The following is a 16,376-nucleotide window of genomic DNA, read 5'->3' as shown; positions in this document are numbered from 1 at the left end:
TGTTTTCGGCCGGGCGGAGGCAGCGCGCGGAGGCGAAGACACGGTACCCGGCCACGCTCCGCCTCCCGGGAGCCCAGCTGAAAACAAAACGGCTCCAAAAATCGGCTGGGCTCCCGGGAGGCGGAGCGTGGCCGGGCACCGTGTCTTCGCCTCCGCGCGCCGCCTCCGCCCGGCCGAAAACAAAACAGCTCCAAAAGTCGGCCGGGCTCCCGGGAGGCGGTGCGCGACTGTTTCCTCTTCGCTGCAGAGCTGTCGGGAAGAGGCGAAGACAACGGCGCCCTCCACTCTCTCTCCCTCTCTCTCTCTCTCTTTTTCTCTCTGTTGCCGGCGTGGTGAACGAGAGAGAAAGAGAGAGAGAAAGAAAAGAGGGGAGAAAGAATGAGAAAGAAAGCAAGAAAGTAAGCAAGAGAGAAAGACAGGGAAAGAAAGCAAGAGAAAGAGAAAGAGAGGGGGGAAGAAGGGGGAGGGAAAGACATAGAGGGAGGGAAGGAGGGAGAGAGAAAGAACAAAAAAGAGGGAGGAAGGAAGAGAGAAAGGAAGAGGGATGGAGAGAGAGGGAATGAAAGATGAAGGAAGGGAGAGAGAAAGGGGGAGGGAGAGATAGAAAGGAGGGAGAAGGGGTAGTTAGGGAGAGGGAAAAGGAAGGGCTTGGAGAAAGGCAGGGGGAAAGAAAGATAGAAAGGAAAGAGGGAGGGAGAGATAGAAAGGAAAAAGGGAGGGAGGAAAGAGGGAGGGAGAGATAGAAAGGAAAGAGGGAGGGAGAGATAGAAAGGAAAGAGGGAGGGAAAGATAGAAAGAAAAGAGGGAGGGAGAGATAGAAAGGAAAGTGGGAGGGAGGAAAGAGGGAGGAAGACATAGAAAGGATAGAATTATGGATGCAAGAACTTGCTCATGTGTGGTAGCTACTTTTTGGCTCAAAATATTTTTGTTCTATTTTCCTCCTCTAACATCTAGGTGCGTCTTATCAGCAGGTGCGTCTTATAGAGCGAAAAATGCGGTAATTTTTTTTGTGGTCTTTATTTTAATTAATTCTTCCAAGGTAAGTATCTCTTTTTAACTGCCTCTTCTGATACCATTTTGTAAAATTCAGACTTTCCTTGTGGACTTTGGACTTGACTATCTATAGATTTGAACACTGGGCCCTATCCAACAAAATGAAATTAAAGAGAGAAAAAGTAGGTTGTACACTTAGCGAAGAAAAACCAAATGGCAAGGTACAGAATAGATACAATCTGGTTCAATAGCAGTAACTGTGAGATGGATCTTGGAGTCCTATCGTAGTGAACAATCCCCTAAAAAGAGCAAACAGTGTGATTGCAGGGCCCACAAAAGCAAAAACTGCCTTAAGAGAGGGCTAGATTTAAGATCATGTGAAGTATTAGTATTAATTTATAATGCTTTAGAAAGATCACCTTTAGGATTACTGCAACGTTTTTTGAATACCACAATGTTAAAAAAAAGTGTAGTAGAGTCTCTATAAAGAGAGCAGAGAAGAGAAGTGGGGATGATTAGGGGGCTGTAGGCTAAAAGATATAAAGAAGAGTTGCAGGAATTGGGTATGTCTAGTCCAGTGAAAGGAAGGACTAGGTATGACATGGCAGCCATCTTCCAACACTTGAGGGGTGAAGAAAAAGGAGATCAACTTATTTTGCAATGCACCAGAAGGCAAGACAAGAAGCAGCGGATGGAAACTAACCCAGGAGAGAAGCAGCCAACAACTAAGGAGAATTTTCCCGACACTGAGAACAATTAACCGATTGCCTGAAATGGTATTGGGTCTCCTGCTTGTGTAGGGCGTCGGAATAGAAGACCCGCAAGGTTCCTTCCAACTCTCCCACCACCCCCAGTGATGGAGCACCCACAACCTCTGGAGGGAAGCCATTCCCAGAGAATCAACCTTAACTTGAGAATTTTTCAATCTTCCACCAGCAGAAAATTGCAGCCACGTGTTTCACAGAGTGCAGCACCAGTGGGATTAAATTTGGCAGGGGAGGAACCTGCAGCACCAGCATCTGACACGCTTCAGCCCGGTTGCTTCTCTGCTTCCAGGCCGTGGAGGAAACCAAACAGCCCGACTTGCTCCAGGACTCTCCCCCCCCCCCTTCCCTCAACTCACCTTCCAGCTGATGCTTCGATCCGCTCTGCACCCCACCATCCTCCAGTGAGTCTTCCGGAAGAGGAAGTTCCTCCGCGTTTCTTCTCTCTTCCGATCTCTTCTAGTAATTCGGTACTCGATGGTTTTAACTCCTGGATTAGGCACGTTTCTGGCACCGATATGGCCTATCTAATTGCCATCTGATAGCAGAAGAAAAACACTCTTGTCCCCTCTCTACCTAAGGCGTTTGCAAGGGGGCGGGATATTTTCCCCTAAATTTATTATTTAAAGGACATATTTTTATTTTATTTATTTGTCAAAACGTATACATGATAACAGGTATAAATATAAACAAAACCAAAATAGGTATAGATAAATTTGGACAATACTACAGTAGGACAGGGATGGTAGGTGCATTTATGGACGCCCCTTACAGACCTCTTAGGAAAGGGGTGAAGTCGACTGTAATTTAAGGTTAAAATTTTTGGGGTTTGGGGAAGGAACCAGAGTCAGGCAGTGCATTCTAGGCATTGATCACTCTGTTGCTGAAGTCGAATTTTCTGAAGTTAAGTTTCAAGGTGTTATTGCGTTTCAATCTATTGTGTGCTTGTGTGTTGTTGCGTTTGAAGCTGAGACATTCATTGACAGGCAAAACATTATGGCAGATGATTTTATGAACTACATTTACATCAGATTGAAGGCCACTTACCTCTAATTTTTCTGAGCCCAAAATTTGAAGAATGACACAATCATCTTTATTAAGGGTGACTCTCTGTGGAAATCAAAACCTCTCTACATCCCAAGACCGGTTTCCTATGGCTCCCAAGGATGTATTACATGGTAGCACCATTAGGCCAGAAACTGTAAGGCAGCCAACTTCACTCTTGTGGTCTGCATCCAAGAGCAACCAGTATACTGTACCTCAGGGAGGAAATTTTATATCCACTAAATACCATGTTCCTCTGTAAATTGACCTACAAGGAAGTCTCCAGAGAGAGGAACAGTATGCAGCAGGGTTTAGAAAATGGGATCTAGGAAAAAGGGAGTGATAGCCTATATATGGTGGAAGAAATGTTTCCAAAAGGATTTGTAAAAAAGCAAAAGAGTACCCATCAAACTAAATGACTAACTGACAACCAGACTTAAAATAACAACAACAATAACAATAAAAACAACAAGAGAGTTGGAATGGATCCTGGAGGTCTTTTAGACCAACCCCCTGCTTTGGCAGGAAACCCTACTACACTACTTCAAACAAATGGTTATCCAACACCTGCTTAAAAACTTCCAGTGTTGGAACATTCACAACTTCTGGAAACAATCTGTTCCCCTGATTAATTGTTCTGTCAGGAAATTTCTTAGTTCTAAGTTATTTCTATCCTTGTTTAGTTTCCACCCATTGCTTCTTGTTCTACCCTCCGGTGCTTTGGCGAATAGGTTGACTCTCTCTTCCTTGTGGAAACTCCTGAGATATTTGAACACTGCTATCACGTCACCCCTGGTCCTTCTGTTCATTAAACTAGACATACCCAGTTCCTGCAATCGTATTTTATATGTTTTAGCCTCCAGTCCCAATCACTTAGGTTGTTCTTCTCTGCAGTTTTTCTAGTCTTTAATCAATGCATAAAGTACAAAACATACATATCTACAAGACCAACAGAAAAAAAGGGGGGGATATTTTCTCCTAAATTTATTTTTTAAATGACATATTTTTATTTTATTTATTTGTAAAATGTGTACATGATAATAGGTATAAATATCAACAAAAGCAAAATACGTAGAGGTAAATTTGGGCAATATTACAGTAGGACAGGGATGATAGACACATTGGTGCAATTACACCTTACACACCTCTTAGGAAAGGAGTGAGGTTGTAGTCTAAGGTAAAAGTTTTGCGCTTTCAGAGGTATTCTGGCCCGATGCCATGTAGGGCTTTATAGGTTATAATCAACACTTTGAATTGTGCCCAGAAACTGATCGGCAGCCAGTGCAGGCCATGTGGAGTGTTGACGAGACATGGGTGTCAATGTTCTCTCAAATTTTATTTCTGTGTGGCCGGAAAAGTATAGTGTCTGAGCGGCAGTCACTTTGGGACTGAACGGCATAGAAAGAAAGATAGATAGATAGATAGATAGATAGATAGATAGATAGATAGATAGATAGATAGATAAACAGATAGATAGAGATAGATAGACAGACAGACAGACAAACAGGAAAAAAATTCTCTCTTTCTCTCTCCACCCTCCTGCTCTTTTTCTCACTTTCTCCCTCTTTCTTTCTATCTCGCTCTGTCTGTTGCTCTCTCTTTCTCTCTCCCGTTCTCTTTTGCTATCTTTCTCTCTCCCTATCTTTCTTTCTACATCGCTCTGTCTGTTGCTCTCTCTCTCTCTCTCTCGTTCTGTCTCTTCCTTTCTTCTCTGGAGGTCGCGGAAGGTTTTTCTTATTTTGAGGCATACCTGAAGCGCTCGGGGAAAGCGCCCCGAGCGAAGGGGCTGCAATTCGAGAGGGGCGGGGCGGGCGCTCCCGGAGCACTCAGAGAAAATCCTCTTATAGCCTGGGAGTGCTTCGAGAACACCTGCCCCTCCTCTCTTGCAGCCCCTTCACTAGCGGCCAGATGAGGAGAAGCTGCAGCCGCCACCGCTGCGGGAGGAGCTGCGTCCCAAGGCAGGAGATGGAGGAGAAAGCCGGAGAGAGGGGCAGATCAGGCGAGCAGCGGTGGGAGGCCAGGGACAAGAGGGGCTGGAGGCGCCTGGGGTGGGGGGCAGGGGCGGGCGGCACCTCCCGTTGCACGGCCTTAGAAAAGGCTGCCTGGGAAGTTATTTTGGGGTGCGCGGCCACGCACCTTAGAAATAACATTGATAGGCGTATCAACTATGGCCCATGGTTGCTCTCGCAGCCGCATTCTGCATGATCTGAAGTTTCTGAACACTTTTCAAAGGTAGCCCCATGTAGAGAGTGTTGCAGTAGTCGAACCTTGAGGTGATGAGGACATGAATGACTGTAAGCAGAGACTCCCTGTCCAAATACGGTCGCAACTGGTGCACCAGGCGAACCTGGGCAAATGCTCAACATTACAAAATCAACATTACAAAGATAAACATTACAGAACATAAGCTTTAGCGGATGACATAGTCTATAGAGAATCCATTAACTTCTGGATTGGAATTACTAAGGGAAATGGAAAATTTTGGAAGAGTAGCAGGACTCAAAATTAACAAAGATAAAATGAAGATGTTAACTAAAAATCTGTCTAAAAAACACATAAAGAAATTGGAAGAAAGCATAGGAATCAGGTTGGTTAAAAAAGTTAAATATTTGGGAATCTGGCTAACAGCTAAATGTACTTCAATAAAAGAAGATAATTACCAAAAATTATTAAAGGATATCCAGAAAGATCTATTAAAGTGGTCTAAATTATAGATATCCCTGTTACGTAGAATTTCAGTAATTAAGATGAACGTACTCCCAAAGGTCCTTTATTTATTTCAGACAGCCCCAATTAGAAATGAACAAAAATTCTACAAAGAATTGGATAAATCGGTTACAAAATTTATTTCGAAGGGGAAAAAACCCAGAATTAAATGCAAACTTTTACAAGCTGCAAAAAAACAAAGAGGCATGGGTCTACCAAATTAGAAGCTATACTATCAAGCTGCCTCTGCTTTATGATTAAAAGATTGGGTAGTATTAGTAAACAAGAGACTGTAGGCCACACGATTGAGCTAAATAAATGGGAAAACCTTTGGAATTACAATTATAGATGCCTCCTTAAAAATGAAATGGAGGAAGAGAGAGTCAAAGAGGTTATGATTAAATGGGCCCAAAATATAGCCCACACAATTGAGCTAGATAAATGGGAAAACCTCTGGGATTATAATTCAAAACTTACCATCTCTTCTGTATATAAAGAAAACCTTTACAAAACTTTCTATCGTTGGTATCTTACACCAGTTAAACTAGCAAAAATTTATAAAGGAATGTCTCCAAACTGTTGGGAGTGTAAAGACGATTTAGGCACATACTTTCATATGTGGTGGACCTGTGGGAAAGTTAGACAATTTTGAAAATTAAAATGGAAATGGATAAAGGAAATAACCGGAATAGAGATCAAATTTGAACCAGAAACACTCATATTGGGAATGGTTGATATGAATATTATAAAAGATGATAAATACCTAATACTCATAAACTAACAGAAGCTTACATCATTAAGAATGGTAAAGTCACTGCTACTGGTTTTCCAGTTAGAGGTGTTTACTACTTAAAGCCAAATCCTCCTGCAAAAGTTGATGTAAGTATATGGTATTAACACTGTGTGATCTTGATTCTATCCCTTTGTTAATGCAGTCTAGAACCGTGTTGGCTTTTTTGGCAGCTGCTGCACATTGCTGGCTCATATTTAAATGGTTGTCCACTAGGACTTCAATATCCCTCACAGTTACTACTGTTGAGCAATGTACCACATATATTGTACATGTGAATTTTGTTTTTCCTGCCTAAATGTAGAACCTAACTTTTTTCACCATTGTATTTCATTTTATTTGATAGAGCCCAATGTTAAAATCTGTCAAGATCCTTCTATATCTTTTGGAGATTTGGCTATTCCTGTCAGTTTGGTATCATCTACAAATTTGTCCCCTCTTTTCTCATTACTCGTTCCATGGAGGGTCTTATCTTTCCCCGTATAAAAGTTTCTGTTAATTTTATACATTATTAGCAATTCTTAAAATTCTAACTTAAAATTTTCCCCTCACCGTCTTACTACAAAAGGTTATAACAATGTAAAGAATAATAAAATATCTTTTATCTAAATTTAATCTTATATCATATAGCCAATTAAAAATTCTCTCTCTATATATGTATCTTTAGTAAAAGAAGCTATTCATAATATATCACCTACATCGTAAAATAAATTTCTATATGTTTACAGTATATCTAAATAATAAGTAATTTTTGTGTTATATCATTATATAGTGCTACCACCATTTCTCATCTTTGCCATCTGGCTTGCAAAGCTTGAATCAAATTCTCTTGTTTCAATTTTTCCAAAATTAACCAATTACTAATACATAATATATCTCTTAATTTTCTATCCAATCATAAAACTTCCCCCAAATTTTATAATAATCTGAGTCTTGTTTATCTTTAAATTTTAAAGTCAATCTACTCATCTCTGCACAATCCATAGTTTTTCTCAAAACCTCCCTTTCCGTTGGTATCCTATTCTGTTTCCAACATTGTGCATATACAACCCTAGCTTCTGTAATCATATGTATAATTAAATATGTCTCTTCTTCATCAAAATTATCTGGTAAAATACTCAGAAGGTATATCTTGGATCTAAGATCAATAGTCTTTCTTAAAATCTTCTGAATCCAATGTTGAATTTGGGTCCAAAATTTACGTGCTTCCGGACAAGTCCATCACATGTGATAGAATGAGCCAGGTAACTCACTGCATTTCCAACAGTTCATGAATTTAATAAAAAATTATATGACAAAAAAAAATTAAGAGTAAGAGATAATTTGGGAAGAGCTAAATTACCAAAAGTGCCTGAGAATATTAAAAATATGTTTAATGAAAAAATAACAATGATGGAGCTAATGGAGATGGTAAAAAGAAAAAAAAAATACAAGACCCCCAGAACCAGATAGATTACCAGCAGAGATTTAACAATTCTTACACAACATATTAAACCTGTCAATGTTATGCGAGTGAGGCCATTTTCCACTTTCCTTTTCTACCCACCTATAAATTTAATCCAGAGAAATGTGAGAGTAAACTAAATCAGGCCAAAATTCCAACAATCAATTACGGTATTCACCTACATTTTCAATGGGAGTTCAAAAAATGAAATTCAAGACTTCTCTAAACTCTTGAAATGTTGCCTCATGTGAATTTCCTTGTGTGTAATAAGGGATGATTTATGTTAATGTCCACAGATTGGACATTTCAAAGGTTTCCCAATGGTGTGAGTCTGCTGGTGTCTCACCAAGCTGGAATTATGACTAAAACCTTTCCCCCAAAAAAGGAAATGCAAAGGGATTCCCTAATGTATGAGTCCTCTGGTGTTCCACCAGGCTCCAACTCTGACTAAAACTTTTCCCACACTCAGGACATTCAAAGGGTTTCTCTCCTGTGCGAGTCCTCTGGTGTTGCAACAAGTGGGACCTCTGACTGAAATCTTTCCCACAGTAATGGCATTCAAAGGGTTTCTCTCCTGTGTGAGTCCTCTGGTGTTGCACCAGACTGGAAGTGCAACTAAATCTTTTTCCACAGTCAGAACATTCAAAGGTTTTCTCTCCTGTGTGAGTCCTCTGGTGTTGCAACAAGTGGGACCTCTGACTAAAACTTTTACCACAGTCAGGACATTCAAAGGGTTTCTCTCCTGTGTGAGACCTCTGGTGTGTCACCAGGTTGGAATTATTACTGAAACCTCTCCCACAGTCAGGGCATTCATAGAAACATAGAAACATAGAAGATTGACGGCAAAGGGTTTCTCTCCTGTGTGAGTCCTCTGGTGTTGCACCAGACTGGAAGTGCAACTAAATCTTTTTCCACAGTCAGAACATTCAAAAGTTTTCTCTCCTGTGTGAGTCCTCTGGTGTTGCAACAAGTGGGACCTCTGACTAAAACTTTTACCACAGTCAGGACATTCAAAGGGTTTCTCTCCTGTGTGAGACCTCTGGTGTGTCACCAGGTTGGAATTATTACTGAAACCTTTCCCACAGTCAGGGCATTCATAGAAACATAGAAGATTGACGGCAAAGGGTTTCTCTCCTGTGTGAGTCCTCTGGTGTGTCACCAGGTTGGAATTATTACTGAAACCTTTCCCATAGTCACAGGGGAGAAAGAGGAGAGAAAACTAGTGCTCTTTTACAGTTTGTATTTTTTGAATTCAAGGAGGAGGGGATATTACTGGTTGTAAGGGACAAATTTATTGGCTGATTGTGTTTAAGCACAGACCACTCACACATTAGGCTGGAGTGGGTCTAGACTGGGAAGTATAAAAAGGTGGGGAAAGCCATTTTAAATTGCACTTTCAGAACACAGAGAAAGAGGAGAGAAAACTGGTGCTCTTTTACAGTTTGTATTTTTTTAATTCAAGGAGGAGGGGATATTACAGACTGTAAGGGACAAATTTATTGGCTGATTGTGTTTAAGCACAGACCACTCACACATTAGGCTGGAGTGGGTCTAGACTGGGAAGTAGAGAAAACTTCAAACCAAAATCAGCAAAGTTGGGTAGCAATAGGGGTTGGTTTTCTTGCTAAGTACTTGTATTTCTATACATTGTTAAGATGACTGGTTTGGTGCAGTGTAACACTTGTTTGGCTGTTGTGTTCCGTAGTACCTTGTGGAACTTGGGGAGCTGCCCTCTTTGCATAAGGACATATAGTTTATATGGCGATATCTCTAGATTGCAGTCCTTAGTTTGTAGCTTGCAGGCAGAAGTGGAAAGATTGTCCCAGCCACGTGCTGTAATGCAGCCATGTGTGCAGCCTCCACTTCCAAAGCGCCTCCCGAGGAGGAGGGCTCTGTGGACAACTGTTGGTTCAGGAAGATTACGTGCAGTTGAGCAAAAACATAGCAATTTTGGTCTCTCTGTATCCAATTCCTATAATGTTCTTGTGGATTTAAATAGTAAGGATGTTGTAGGTATTAGCAAGGCCCCTCAGGTGGAGAATGAGGGGATGTTCAAAGGAGAAGTTGTTGTAAATGAGGTGCATAGTGTCACCAAACCAAGGGCAGTTAGTAGAAATAAAAAGAGGACACATTTTCTTGTGGGTGATTCGATTGTTAGAGGTGTTCATTTGGGATAGAGTAAGGATGTGGTGAAGGTGATGAGGTGTCTCCCAGGAGCCACTGCCAGCAGGGACAGGAGGCGGATTACAAACATTGTCAAGGCTGTGAGTAAAGGTAATAACGTTGATGTGGTGGTGCATCTTGGCACAAATGATTTGTCCCAGAGAAATGTTAATTTAGTAAAAAGAGATTTTCAATGTCTAAGTGTGGAGCTGGGTAAAATAACTGATTCAGTGACTTTCTCAGAGGTGTTACCGGTTTGTGGCCAGGAGGATAAAACAACTTGTATCAGAGAGTTTAATGTGTGGTTAAGGCAGTGGTTTAAAGGTGAAGGTTTTGTCTATGTAAGTCATGATGTCAGTAGGTGGTCTAATAGGGAGTTGTTTAAGAGGGATGGTTTGCATCCATCATACAGAGGTACCCAGGAATTCAGGACTTTTTTGGACAGGCATTTAAACTAGGTAAAGGGGACAGAGATGTACCAGATGTGGAGGATTTCTGTCCCCGACCAATGAGGATAAATCAGTTTCTGGAAGCTAATGAAAAGGGAGCTGCAAATAAAATAGATGTAGTTGTTGATGATAAGGGGCAAACTAATAATGAAAATAATGTTCTTCGGGTAATGTGCACGAATGCTCAAAGCTTGAGCAACAAGCTCTGTGAGTTAATGGCCATAATATCTAGAGATAATTTGGATCTGGTTGCCATAACTGAGACATGGCTTAAGGATTCTAATGAATGGGAAATATCCATACCAGGATATACAGAATAGGAAAGATAGAATAGAGAGAAGGGGAGGTGGAGGAGCCATTTATGTTAAAGAAAGTCTAAAAACAGCACTAATTCAAAATACATGTCAAGATCTGGAGACTCTATGGATTTGCATGCAAAATAAAGAAGGTTCTATCATTAGAATTGGGGTGATATGTAGGCCTCCAGGGCAATCTGAGGAATATGACAACAAAATGGTGGATGAAATTACGCAAATGGCAGCAAAGGGAGATATTGTGGTTATGGGTGATTTCAACATGCCTGATGTTGACTGGAATATCCCCAGTGCCCTTACATGCAAAAATAAGAATATAGTAGAGGCCTTTACAGGAGCAGCTCTGGCACAGCTGGTTAAGACACCAACTAGAGGGGAGAATATTCTAGATTTAGTTTTTACGAATAGGAATTGGGTTTCAGAGGTCAAGGTGGCAGAAAATTTAGGTTGCAGTGACCATCTATGTTTGTGGTTTGATGTAAAAACTCATTTTGAGCAATCCTATAATGCAACCAAAGTATTGGATTTCAGAAACACAAATTTTAATATAATGGGGGAATATTTAGATAATGAATTAAAGGGGAGGGATAAAATGGCAGGAGCGAGCTCCCAGTGTATTTAGATAATGAATTAAAGGGGAGGGATAAAATGGCAGGAGCGAGCACCCAGTGGACTGTATTAAAAAAGGCCATCTTAAAAGCCACTGGACTGTATGTAAGACAAATAACTAAAGGTAAAAGGAAGAAGAAACCGTTATGGTTTAGCATTGATGTAAGGGCTATAGTCAATGAAAAAGGCTGCCTATAGGAGGTAAAAAGAGTCTGGAAGTATAGCTGATAGAGAGGTGTATAAAATGAGACAGAAGGAGGTGAAACAGATAATATATGCTGCTAAAGCCTCAAAAGAGGAAGAAATTGACAAATCTGTAAAGAAGGGAGATAAAACCTTCTTCAGATATATTTGTGATAGGAAGAAGAAAAACTGCGGCAGCACGAAGCTTAGTACCGGGAATAATACATGCATTAATGGCAATAAGGAGATCGCTGACCATTTCAATAGCTACTTCTGTTCAGTTTTCTCAAAAGACACCTTACAAAATAATACTATAGAGGGATATAGCATTTCTTCCAGCTGTACGGATTCAGCTTCAGTGATCTTAGAAGCCGATGTCTTAGAAGAACTTGAACGATTAAAGATAAATAAGGCAATGGGTCCAGATGGCATCCACCCCAGAGTTCTTAAAGAACTCAGATCTGTCATTGCTACCACCCCCCTGACTGATTTGTTTAACCAATCCTTGTTAACAGGAGAAGTTCCTGAGCATTGGAGAATGGCCAGTGTTGTGCCTATCCAGAAGAAGGGCAGACTCTACTCAAAAAGAGGATAAATCAGCACCTAAAAAACAATAACTTATTGGACCCAAATCAGCATGGCTTTACTGAAGGCAAATCATGTAAGACTAATCTCATTGATTTCTTTGACTATGTCACAAAGGTGTTGGATGAAGGTGGTGCCGTGGATATTGCCTACCTGCACTTCAGCAAAGCCTTTGATACGGTTCCACATAAAGAGCTGATAGATAAATTAGTGAAGATTGGACTTAATCCCTGGATAGTTCAATGGATTTGCAGCTGGCTGAAGCATAGACATCAGAGAGTTATTGTTAATGGCGAGTATTCTGAGCAGAGTCAGGTTACAAGCGGTGTGCCACAAGGGTCTGTTCTGGGTTCTATTCTTTTTAATATGTTTGTGAGTGACATAGGGAAGGTTTGCCTATTTGCTGATGACTCTAAAGTGTGCAATAGGGTTGATATTCCTGGAGGCGTCTGTAATATGGTAAATGATTTAGCTTTACTAGATAAATGGTCAAAGCAATGGAAACTGCAGTTTAATGTTTCCAAATGTAAAATAATGCACTTGGGGAAAAGGAATCCTCAATCTGAGTATTGTATTGGCAGTTCTGTGTTAGCAAATACTTCAGAAGAAAAGGATTTAGGGGTGGTGATTTCTGACAGTCTCAAAATGGGTGAACAGTGCAGTCAGGCGGTAGGGAAAGCAAGTAGGATGCTTGGCTGCAAAGCTAGAGGTATAACAAGCAGGAAGAGGGAGATTCCGATCCCGCTATATAGAATGCTGGTGAGACCACATTTGGAATACCGTGTTCAGTTCTGGAGACCTCACCTACAAAAAGATATTGACAAAATTGAACGGGTCCAAAGACGGGCTACAAGAATGGTGGAAGGTCCTAAGCATAAAACGTATCAGGAAAGACTTCATGAACTCAATCTGTATAATCTGGAGGACAGAAGGAAAAGCGGGGACATATTCAAAACACTTAAATATATTAAAGGGTTAAATAAGGTCCAGGAGGGAAGTGTTTTTAATAGGAAAGTGAACACAAGAACAAGGGGACACAATCTGAAGTTAGTTGGGGGAAAGATCAAAAGCAACATGAGAAAATATTATTTTACTGAAAGAGTAGTACATCCTTGGAACAAACTTCCAGCAGACGTAGTAGATAAATCCACAGTAACTGAATTTAAACATGCCTGGGATAAATATATATCTATCCTAAGATAAAATACAGAAAATAGTATAAGGGCAGACTAGATGGACCATGAGGTCCTTTTCTGCCGTCAGACTTCTATATTTCTATGTATCCATTGTAAGATAAAATACAGGAAATAGTATAAGGGCAGACTAGATGGACCATGAGGTTTTTTTCTGCCGTCAGTCTTCTATGTTTCTATGTCAGGGCACTCAAAGGGTTTCTCACCTGTGTGAGTCCTCTGGTGTTTCACCAGGCTGGAATTATTACTGAAACTTTTCCCACAGTCAGGACATTCAAAGGGTTTCTCTCCTGTGTGAGTCCTCTGGTGTTGCACCAAGTGGTGACTCTGACTAAAACATTTCCCACAATCAGGGCATTCAAAGGGTTTCTCTCCTGAATGAGTCGTCCGGTGTCTTACCAGGTAGTAACGTTGACTAAAACCTTTCCCACAGTCAGGGCATTCAAAGGGTTTCTCTCCTGTGTGAGTCCTCTGGTGTTTCACCAAGTGTTGACTCTGACTAAAACTTTTCCCACAGTCAGGACATTCAAAGGGTTTCTCTCCTGTGTGAGTCCTCTGGTGTTTCACCAAGTGTTGACTCTGACTAAAACCTTTCCCACAGTCAGGGCATTCAAATGGTTTCTCTCCTGTGTGAGTCCTCTGGTGTGTCACCAGTTTGGAATTATTACTGAAACCTGTCCCACAGTCAGGGCATTCAAATGGTTTCTCTGCTGTGTGACTCCTGTGGTGTCTTACCAAGTGTTGACTCTGACTAAAACTTTTACCACAGTCAGGGCATTCAAAGGGTTTCTCTCCTGTGTGAGTCCTCTGGTGTTTCACCAAGTGTTGACTCAGTCTAAAACTTTTACCACAGTCAGGACATTCAAAGGGTTTCTCTCCTGTGTGGGTCCTCTGGTGTATCACAAGGCTGGAATTATTACTGAAACCTTTCCCACAATCAGGGCATTCAAATGGTTTCTCTCCCGTGTGAGTCCTCTGGTGTGTCACCAGTTTGGAAGTATTACTGAAACCTGTCCCACAGTCAGGGCATTCAAATGGTTTCTCTGCTGTGTGCGTCCTCTGGTGTTGCACCAAGTGTTGACTCTGATTAAAACGTTTCCCACAGTCAGGACATTCAAATGGTTTCTCTCCTGTGTGTGTCCTCTGGTGTTGCACCAAGTGGTAACTCTGATTAAAACCTTTCCCACAGTCAGGGCATTCAAAGGGTTTCTCTCCTGAGTGAGTCGTCCGGTGTCTTACCAGGTGGTAACGTTGACTAAAACCTTTCCCACAGTCAGGGCATTCAAAGGGTTTCTCTCCTGTGTGAGTCCTCTGGTGTTGCACCAAGTGTTGACTCTGACTAAAAGTTTTACCACAGTCAGGACATTCAAAGGGTTTCTCTCCTGTGTGAGTCCTCTGGTGTTTCACCAAGTGTTGACTCTGACTAAAACTTTTACCACAGTCAGGACATTCAAAGGGTTTCTCTCCTGTGTGAGTCCTCTGGTGTGTCACCAGGCTGGAATTATCACTGAAACCTTTCCCACAGTCAGGACATTCAAAGGGTTTCTCTCCTGTGTGAGTCCTCTGGTGTGTCACCAAGCTGGAATTCTGACTGAAACTTTTCCCGCAGTCAGGACATTCAAAAGGTTTCTCTCCTGAGTGAGTCCTCTGGTGTGTCACCAGGTGAGAACTATCAATAAAGCTTTTCCCACAGTCAGGACATTCAAAGGGTTTCTCTCCTGTGTGAGTCCTGTGGTGTGTCACCAGGTGGGGACGCTGACTAAAACTTTTCCCACAGTCAGGACATTCAAAGGGTTTCTCTCCTGTGTGAGACCTCTGGTGTTGCACCAAGTGTTGACTCTGACTAAAACTTTTCCCACAGTCAGGACACTCAAAGGGTTTCTCTCCTGTGTGAGTCCTCTGGTGTTGCACCAAGTGTTGACTCTGACTAAAACTTTTACCACAGTCAGGACATTCAAAGGGTTTCTCTCCTGTGTGAGTCCTCTGGTGTTGCACCAAGTGGTAACTCTGACTAAAACCTTTCCCACAGTCAGGACATTCAAAGGGTTTCTCTCCTGTGTGACTCCTCTGGTGATTCATGACTGAAATTGTGACCGTGTTTTTTTACACAGTCAGCACATTCAAATGTTTTCTCTTTTTTGCGAGTCTTGGGTGCTTCACTAGACTGGAATTTTCTCTTGGAAACTTTCCTCACAGAACGGATATTCAAATTGTGTTATTCCTATGTCTGCATCCTTTAGTGTCTCATGACCTGAGAATTTCTAATGAAATGTTCACACAATCTGTACAGTCATATGTTTCCACCCTCATGTGTGTCTTCTGGCGTACCACCATGTTGCCATGTTCACTAAAGATTTAATACTTTGGGGGTTCTTTTGTGGCTTATCTCTTGTGTAGTTTGTTCCAAGAATCACAAGGGAACTATTCTGACTAATTTTTCCTACCTTTAGATAGTCTTCTCCTGTCTAGCTCCTCATAAACAGCTGTGATTTGCAATATCTTGTTTTCCAAAGCTGAGTTCATCAAAAATATGGACAATGCCTTGTTTAGTGGTGCTTTCATTCAAGCCATTTTCTTCCTCACTGGGAGAGGCCTGCATTACTGTCTGCTCTACATGGCTTTATTATTGACCTTTTCATTTCAACTGACCTTCCAGATATCTCCCTTTTTTGCTGATGGAGGAAAAACCATGTAACGTATTCTTGAGTTTTACATAATCTGCTTATTTGAGCTTGAAATGTTTCTTGATTTTCTCTCTCTTGTCTAACAGCTTCTGGAAGAGGAGAATTGTATGGTTTTCTTTGAAAAATGGAAAATATTATGATTTTTTCGCTTGATTTTCTTCGTTTTCAATGTTGCTTGTTATTTACAATTGTCCCGAGTGCTGTTATTGCCATCCTCTTAGTCTGTAAGATTCAAAGAAAAAGAGAATTTTAATTGTTTATAAAATAATTAGATATCATTTGAAAAAAGAAATATATATATATATTACAGTGATAACTCATCTTACAAACACCTCTTCATACGAACTTTTTGTGATATGAACCCAGAGTTTAAGATTTGTTTGCCTTGTCTTAAGAACCATTTTCACCTTACGAACCCGAGCCCGGGTGTGTGTGGTCTATTACAGCGCATGTGC

The 16,376-nt window shown here is 41.1% G+C and overlaps 1 protein-coding gene across 5 annotated transcripts in view; it reads right to left on the bottom strand.

Moving 5' to 3' along the window:
• LOC139155761 (zinc finger protein 850-like) overlaps positions 1-16,146 on the bottom strand; it is a 30,489-nt gene extending 14,343 nt beyond the window's left edge. Inside the window, exons 1-2 of one of the 5 annotated variants that reach the window (XM_070731035.1) lie at positions 13,435-16,146; positions 8,647-8,842 (exon numbers count right to left, since the gene is read on the bottom strand). In XM_070731035.1, coding sequence (XP_070587136.1) covers positions 8,647-8,842; positions 13,435-15,316 — 2,078 coding nt within the window. In that variant the 5' untranslated portion in view covers positions 15,317-16,146. Of the gene's footprint in view, positions 1-2,116; positions 2,168-5,334; positions 5,342-8,189; positions 8,934-13,417 lie in introns of those variants that run through there. The other 4 variants (XM_070731033.1, XM_070731037.1, XM_070731034.1 and 1 more) reach the window with 4 other exon arrangements.
• Positions 16,147-16,376: the final 230 nt, after the last annotated feature.

This window comes from Erythrolamprus reginae, unplaced genomic scaffold (assembly GCF_031021105.1).
Source record: "Erythrolamprus reginae isolate rEryReg1 unplaced genomic scaffold, rEryReg1.hap1 H_53, whole genome shotgun sequence".
NCBI lineage: Eukaryota > Metazoa > Chordata > Lepidosauria > Squamata > Dipsadidae > Erythrolamprus > Erythrolamprus reginae.
This window is presented reverse-complemented; position numbering and strand designations above follow the sequence as displayed.